General features: G+C 40.3%; 1 protein-coding gene across 1 annotated transcript in view; it reads left to right on the top strand.

Moving 5' to 3' along the window:
- The first annotated feature begins 2,379 nt into the window (after positions 1-2,379).
- The window catches only part of AQP4 (aquaporin 4), a 64,610-nt gene continuing 58,193 nt past the window's right edge, over positions 2,380-8,796 (top strand). The window contains exon 1 of the mRNA XM_082258844.1: positions 2,380-2,493. Coding sequence (XP_082114970.1) covers positions 2,462-2,493 — 32 coding nt within the window. The 5' untranslated portion in view covers positions 2,380-2,461. The remainder of the gene's footprint in view (positions 2,494-8,796) is intronic.

Genomic DNA, 8,796 nt, shown 5'->3' with positions numbered 1-8,796 from the left:
TAAAGCAGGTGTGCACAACCTTTTGACTCTCCTGGGCAACACTGGAAGAAGAGGAATTGTTTTGGGCTACACATAAAATACACTAACAATAAGGATAGCTGATGAGCAGAAAAGCCAGGTAGATCTCAATTTAACAATCACTGATTTAGACAATGTACCCATCTGAGTAAAAAAGTGTGCCCTGGCCTCATTCATAGCTGCAGGTTTATAATTTTCTTTGGGCCGCATGCATATCCCTTTTGGGCTGCATGCATATCCCTTTTGGGCCACATGCAGCCCGTAAGGCAAGGGGAGGTGATCTTTGTTTAAGAGGGGACTGGGGGTGTAATGATTGCCATAATTAACCACTTGCCGACCAGTCACTGGAACGGTACTGTGGCAAAGTGGCTCGATTCCGTCCAGCAACGTAGACCTACGTCGCTGGACTCCTCCCGTGCCGCCGGAGGCTCGCTCCCGCTATTTTCATTCACAAGTCGGGTCAGGGGAGGAGCAGCGGCGACCACCGCCACTCTTCCCCGATCGTCGGGGAATCGAGTTTGGAGATACGCCCGCTTGTGTAAACAGAGCGGGCGGATCTCCTAAGTGACAAACAGTGACAGATTGCAGGGTTCAGCATAGCGATGCGATCTGTCCCTGTGTCACTCAGTCACCTCCCCCCACACACGTTAGTAAGCACCAGGCATACATTAACCCCTCCCTCTTCAAGAAAATTAACCCCTTCCCTGCCAGTGTCATTTTGACAGTAACAGTGCATATTTATAGCACTGATTACTGTAGTAATGTCACTGGTAACCCCAAAAGTGTCAAAAATGTCAGTCAAGGGTCCGATCTGTCCGCCGCAATGTCGCAGTCCCGCAAAAAAAATCGCAGATCGCCGCCATTACTCGTTAAAAAAAAAAACACCAAAAATGACAGAAATCTTTCCCTTAGTTAGTAAACACAATAACTTTTGCGCAAACCAATCAAAATACGCTTATTGTGATTTTTTTTACCAAACATAGGTAGCAGAAAACAAATTGGCCAAAAATGTAAAAACATTTTAATTTTTACATTTTTTTGGGGGGGGAATTTCATATAAAAAATGTGAAAAATATTGTTATTTTTAAAAAATTTACGCTATTTTTTTGTTTATAGCGCAAAAAGTAAAAATGGCACAGGTGATCAAATACCACCAAAAGAAAGCTCTGTTTGTGGGAAAAAAAGGACGTAAATTTCGTTTGGGTATGGCGTCGCACGACCGCGCAATTGTCCGTTAAAGTCGCACAGTGCCGAATCGCAAAAAGTGGCCTGGACGTAAGACAGCAAAATCCTCCGGTGGTAAAGTGGTTAACCCTGTCAATACTATGCTGGTGAACCTTATTATCAATTGTAAACTAGATTTGAACACTGCCTGTCCTAACAAAGGGTTACCTGAACTATTTTATTGAGAAGTGGATTCAGCCTGTCCTGATTGTTTTTATTGGGACAGACTTTGACCTCATTCACACAGGTGCATTCATGCATTTATCCATGCAAAGGGATGTCATTGCTTGCACAAAATGCACAGGTATACCATGCATCCACGTGCAGATAGTCCCTTTCATGTCTACTCAGATGCAGCAACTGCAATGACACAGACGCTGGTCTAAGTTTGACAGCCCTTCACACAGATGTACACGTATGTGAATGAGGCCTTACTCTGAACTGGTACAGAAGAGCCTACAGTCAGTCAGCCATGACACCTTCTCCTAAAAAACGTTGAATAAGTAAAAAATATTTTTGGGAACACATAACAAACATATAGCAGGATTTTGCCAAAACCGACCGTAAAAGTTGAAATACACTTAAATGTTTAGCTAAGAGCAAGGTGCAAATCTACAAATGGCTAGATAATAGTCTTATGCATGCATTCTGTATTGTATTGCCTATAGAAACCAAATAAATCCTCTTTGCAATTTTCCAACCTGTTGCTCAATGAAAAAGGAATTTGTTTGAGGTTGGATCTTCTTTCATATGTAAACATGTGGTCAAGTGTAAATAAACCACATTATACTGTAATCTCTTATGAAAGTAATTAGGTGCATTGTAATGTTTATTTTAATGGTTCAACCACATGTAATCTCCATTAAAAAGCATTTACCTAAATGGTGCACAATTCAGAGACACCAACCTGAATACGGCAATGCAATACAACCAGCCTAATATTTAGCTGTTTCTTTTTTATTGTATGCATTTTTTTATTACAATTTTCCATTCCAAAAAATATGCTTTAGAACTGAGCACACAAGTCATATCTAAATGTATTTCTATGCTCTGATATTAATTGGCATCAGTAGATCAGTTACATCATACCTGGAGCACATAGCACTGTCCATGTCCACCCCTACCCCTGCAAAACCCAATCAGACAACTTGCTGAAATCTGACTCCTCATGTTCTTCTAGTGTGGGCTATTAGAACATATCATTCTATCCTAAGGAGGAATGAGTGACAGACCTGAGTCAAGGGTTCGAGGGTAAGTGCTTTCCACTGTGTTAGCTTTTATAAGTAGTGCATCAATTCTGCATTTGCGAGACGCAGATGGCATTTCATTAGCTAAAAGTCATTGCAGGTTTCTGACCACATTTAGATCATAAGACAAGGGCAACCATTCTATGTCTTTCTATTATAAATAGATTGTATAGTTACAATCTAAAGCATGCAGCGTCATTTTAATAATAATCATAAAGCCATTCAAGCCTATAAAAGATGTGCAGAAACAACAAAGTACAAAGTACAGTTAGTCATAGCAGCCTGTCAGATTTCAGTTTACCATAATCAGATCTGTTAAGATAAGTGTTCTGATTGGTTGCTGAGACCCCGTGCACTTTGTACATTCTATTGCTATTTATACTCCCTTATTTAATGAGGTCATTTTGTTTTTACTGAAATATTGTGAAGGGCAACAGTCTACAGAATAAGTTCTACATTGGAAAAACAGAGGCTGCCATAGCTAAGGTTCTTCTGAAAATGCAAGCTGCCTGGCTCTCTCTGGCTCTGATATCGGGAAAGCCAGAGAGAAGTCAGAGCTCCTCATCTCAGAAAGCATTGAAGCTACTGGATCATTATGATAGCCAAGGAACTAGCATTTTCCCACGGAGGGGACAGCAATGGCAGCTTCCATACTTTTTTTTAAGCTTTGAAAGCAAATCATTAATTGGTTCCCATAAATTAGTGCACAGGAATTGCAGTTTTACTAAATTATCTCCTTCTCAAAAATTGCATCTCCTGTGATATTATCAAAGTATGACAACAGTAAGGACAACACCAGAAACTGGCATAGCTTTTTATTTTATATGTTCTGTTGAATAAAGCATACTATTCATAGCTATATGAATAGGATAGCTATGTAATTTATAATACCTTTGCACAGCTGAACTAAATAAACGTGCAGTATGTCAATTCACAGTACCTTATAGTGCAATCATAATAACATAAATATGATCCATGATTTGATTTTCTGTCCTGACTACTGACACAAAGCAATATAATATATTCTTATGAATGTATTTGCTCTAGGTACATGAACTGGTACACCTACCAAACTGTATTTTCAGAAATTGAGGAAAATGCAAAAAAATAAATAAATGTTTTACAGATATTTTTTATAGTGCCAAAAATGTATGCAGCATGTTACATATATATTGTACATTCACATCAGTCTCTGCCATCAAGGAGTCTACAGTCTAAGGTCCCTAACTCACAAACATACATACACATACTAGGGCAGTAATGGCAAACCTTGGCACCCCAGATGTTTTGGAACTACATTTCCCATGATGCTCAACTACACTGCAGAGTGCATGAGCATCATGGGAAATGTAGTTCCAAAACGTCTGGGGTGTCAAGGTACACCATCACTGTACTAGGGTCAATCTATACGGGAGCCAATTACCTAACCTAATGTCTATGGAGTTTGGAGAAAACCCATGCAGGCACAGGAAGAACATGCAAACTCCATGCATGTTCTAGCCAACAACCCTAGTGCTGACAGGTGGAAGTGCTAGCCACTTAGCCACTGTTCTGCCCAATGTTACTGTATTTTTACTGTCACTAAAGTGAAACTGTAGGCCCCCTTTACAGGCTGTTCTAGTGCCTAAGCTAACTTGCATTGTGTTAAGACAGCCCATTCCTAATGCATGGCAAAGGACCAAAAATCAGACACAACCCTTTTTTGTAATGCAGTGTCACAATACCACTTGTGCAATGTGCAATGTGGTGCACAGCAGGGTGGCTGCATGACAACCTACTGTTATAGCATGTACTGTTTACTCTGATTCTAGTCATTAGACTTTTTAGCATTACCATTTCCTCACAAGGCAGTTGTGAGTGCATGAGTTATAGGTACAGTATTTTGCACCCAGTTATTGGATCTTGCACTACCCAGTTAAATAAATCAACATACAGTGCAGTCAGGTCCATAAATATTGGGACATCGACGCAATTCTAATATTTTTGGCTCTATACACCACCACAAATGGATTTGAAATGAAACAAACATGATGGGCTTTAACTGCAGACTTTCAGGCTTTAATTTGAGGGTATTACAACAGTTTGTATATGTGCCTCCCATATGTGCTTCCCACTTTTTAAGGGACCAAAAGTAATGGGACAGATTAACCACTTGCCGACCAGTCACATTGACTGTACTGCGGCAAAGTGGCTCATTATCGTCTGGCGACGTAGACCTATGTCACCAGACATCCCCCTCTCTCTGCAGCACGTGCGCGCCGCCAGGGGCTCGCTCCTGCTGTATTCAGTTACCTCTCTGATCAGACACAGCAGGAGTCGGGCCAGGGGAGGAGCGGCGGTGATCACCGCCGCTCTTCCCCGATCGTCGGGGATCTAGTGTGGAAATCCGCCCGCTTGTGTAAACAAATCGGGCGGATCTCCTAAGTGACAGGCAGGGTCAGATTGCAGTGTTCAGCATAGCTCTCCCCCCACACAGTCACCTCCCCCCACACATGTTAGTAAGCACCAGGCATACATTAACCCCTCCCTCTCCAATAAAAATTAACCCCTTCCCTGCCAGTGTCATTTTTACAGTAACAGTGCATATGTATAGCACTGATTACTGTAGTAATGTCACTGGTACCCCCAAAAGTGTCAAAAATGTCAGTCAAGGGTCTGATCTGTCCGACGCAATGTCGCAGTCCCGCAAAAAAAATCGCAGATCGCCGCCATTACCCGTTAAAAAAAAACACCAAAAATGACAGAAATCTTTCCCTTAGTTAGTAAACGCAATAACTTTTGCGCAAACCAATCAAAATACGCTTATTGCGATTTTTTTTTTTTACCAAAAATATGTAGCAGAAAACAAATTGGCCTAAAATGATAAAAAATTTAGATTTTTAAATTTTTTTGGGGGGGATTTCATACAAAAAAATGTGAAAAATGTTGTTATATTTTCAAAATTGTCGCTCTTTTTTTGTTTATAGCGCAAAAAGTAAAAATCGCACAGGTGATCAAATAGCACCAAAAGAAAGCTCTGTTTGTGGGGGAAAAGGGACATAAATTTAATTTGGGTACAGCCCTGCACCAACTGCACAATTATCCATTAAAATAAAGCAGTGCCGAATCACAAAATATGGCCTGGTCAGGAATGGGGTAAAACCTTCCGGTCATAAAGCGGTTAAAAATACGCTCATTGAGAATTTTTTTGTCAAAGACATGTAGCTAAATACATTTTGGCCTAAATATATGACAAACATTGAATATATTTGATATTTTTTAACTGTCAAAGTAGAAAAATATTGTTATTTTTTCAAAATTTTCGCATATTTTTATTAATATTGCAAAAATAAAAAGCGTAGAGGTGATCAAATACCACCAAAAGAAAGCTCTGTTTGTGGGAAAAAAGGACATACATTTCGTTTGGGTACGGCGTTGCATGACCGCGCAATTGTCAGTTAAATTTGCACTGTGCCAAATCGCAAAAAGTGGCCTGGACGTAAGACAGCAAAATCCTCCGGTGGTAAAGTGGTTAACAATTATAAATCAAACTTTCACTTTTTAATACTTGGTTGCAAATCCTTTGCAGTCAATTACAGCCTGAAGTTTGGAACACATAGACATCACCAGACGCTGGGTTTCATCCCTGGTGATGCTCTGCCAGCCCTATACTGCAACTGTCTTCAGTTCCTGCTTGTTCTTTGGGCATTTTTCCTTCAGTTTTGTCTTCAGCAAGTGAAATGCATGCTCAATAGGATTCAGGTCAGGTGATTGACTTGGCCATTGCATAACATTCCCCTTCTTTCCCTTAAAAAACTCTCTGGTTGCTTTCGCAGTATGCTTTGGGTCATTGTCCATCTGCAATGTGAAGCGCCGTCCAATGAGTTCTGAATCATCAGAATTCATCCTGCTGCTTTTTTCAGCAGTCACATCATCAATAAATACAAGAGAACCAGTTCCATTGGCAGTCATACATGCCCACGCCATGACACTACCACCACCATGCTTCACTGATGAAGTGATATGCTTTGGATCATGAGCAGTTCCTTCCCTTCTTCATACTCTTCTCTTCCCATCACTCTGGTACAAGTTAATCTTGATCTCATCTGTCCATAGGATGTTGTTCCAGAACTGCGAAGGCTTTTTTAGATGTTGTTTGGCAAACTCTAATCTGGCCTTCCTGTTTTTGAGGCTCACCAATGGTTTACATCTTGTGGTGAACCCTCTGTATTCACTCTGGTGAATTCTTCTCTTGATTGTTGACTTTGACACACATACACCTACCTCCTGGAGAGGGTTCTTGATCTGGCCAACTGTTGTGAAGGGTGTTTTCTTCACCAGGGAAAGAATTCTTTGGTCATCCACCATAGTTGTTTTCCGTGGTCTTCCGGGTCTTTTGGTGTTGCTGAGCTCACCGGTGCATTCTTTCTTTTTAAGGATGTTCCAAACAGTTGATTTGGCCACACCTAATGTTTTTGCTATCTCTCTGATGGGTTTGTATTGTTTTTTCAGCCAAATGATGGCTTGCTTCACTGATAGTGACAGCTCTTTGGATCTCATATTGAGAGATGACAGCAACAGATTCCAAATGCAAATAGCACACTTGAAATTAACTCTGGACCTTTTATCTGCTCCTTGTAAAACTGATGCAGTAATCTCCCACCTTTATTGTTTTTCTCGACCCTAACATGGAAACCTGCCACCCTCCTATTCCTTTCTGATATCCAGATTTGACTGTGAATGTATTGGTTTTTCTTTCAGAAGTCCATCTTCCTTTATGCTTAAAGAAAATATGGTAGTGGCGGGAGGGTTGGGAGGGTTCAGTTTCACCATACTAGAGTGATGTTTGGTAAGAAAATCACATTTCACCTAACATAACACACGACAATAACAACCTTGGGGTAAACCTTGTATTAAAGATAAAATATCAACCACATAGGGAATGTGTTGTTTTTATTTAGTCAGCCAATTGGTGAGAAGAAGCTCTAGAGCACATACATTGCATAACCCTGCAAAACAGGAAGCAGCATTTGAACATTTAATGCACAAATATAAAATAGAAGGCAGTTTGATGCTGACAGAAAGATTTAGGGGGTGAAAATAAAATTGCTTAAAGCAGAACTTAAATGCATCTGAGCGCAAAAAAAAAAAAAACACTATTTTGAATTTTAATATTCAGAGCATATTCACCCATCCATCCATGTTTCCATGCTTTATTTTGCTGAGAAAACTCTTTGAAAAACACCAAGCATTTCTGGCCACAAAGGTACTTCCTAGAATCCATTTGCCCTTAGCTCAGTCATGCAGGCATGAGGAGGTGCTTAGCTGGGAAAACTCATCACCCCCTTCTGAAGGCTCCTGTGATGTATGCCAGAAATTGCCTAGGTCTGGAAACCAAGAAGTAACTAAAAAAATGTAAAAAAATAAATAAAACAAGTAAATATGATATAGTTTCCTCTCTATTTACTAATGCTATCAGGATTAAAAATGGTCCATATTGATTGAAAGAGTGAAGTTCCACTTTAAGCTATGCTGCATAGCGTACGTTGTACAGTTTGAACTATAAAAAATATAACATCCCCAAAAATCTAAGTGAGTTAAACAAGAATTACAAGTTTTCAGGGACAATGTAATGTCAACTTAATATAATAGTAATCTTGTGGTGGAAAACTACCAATGATCCAGTTTTGTGGTCACTGAAACGCTTCCTAAACTGCCATAAAGTCTCCATCTAACTTACCAACAGCTAAATATCACCTGCTTTAAGCATAATAAACTGGGCTGTTTCAATTCCACCCCTAAACACCCACCTACCCACAACATAAATGTATAAATCAGAAGTATTAATTTAGCACATGCAAAATTCTAAGTACAAACTTTTTGCCCATTCAAGTTGCACATGCAAATACACTATATTACCAAACGAATTGGGACACCTGCCTTACACACACATGAACTTTTATGGCATCCCATTCTTAGTCCGTAGGGTTCAATATTGAGTTGGTCCACCCTTTTTAGCTATAACAGCTTCAACCCTCCAGGTAGGCCATCCACAAGGTTTAGGAGTGTGTCTATGGGAATGTTGGACCATTCTTCCAGAAGCGCATTTGTGAGGTCAGACACTGACGAAAAGGCCAAAGGTGTTCTATCGGGTTGAGGTCAGGACTCTGTGCAAGCCAGTCAAGTTCCTGCACCCCAAACTCGCTCATCCATGTCTCTATGCACCTTGCTTTGTGCACTGGTGCACAGTCTCCCCAAACCGTTCCCTCAAGGTTGGGAGCATGAAAGTGTCCAAAATGTCTTGGTATGCTGACCCCTTAGGAGTTCT

Source organism: Pelophylax lessonae (genome assembly GCF_965119305.1).
Source record: "Pelophylax lessonae genome assembly, chromosome: 5".
Classification (NCBI taxonomy): domain Eukaryota; kingdom Metazoa; phylum Chordata; class Amphibia; order Anura; family Ranidae; genus Pelophylax; species Pelophylax lessonae.
Note: the sequence above shows the minus strand (reverse complement) of the source record. Positions and strands in the feature narration are given on the sequence as shown.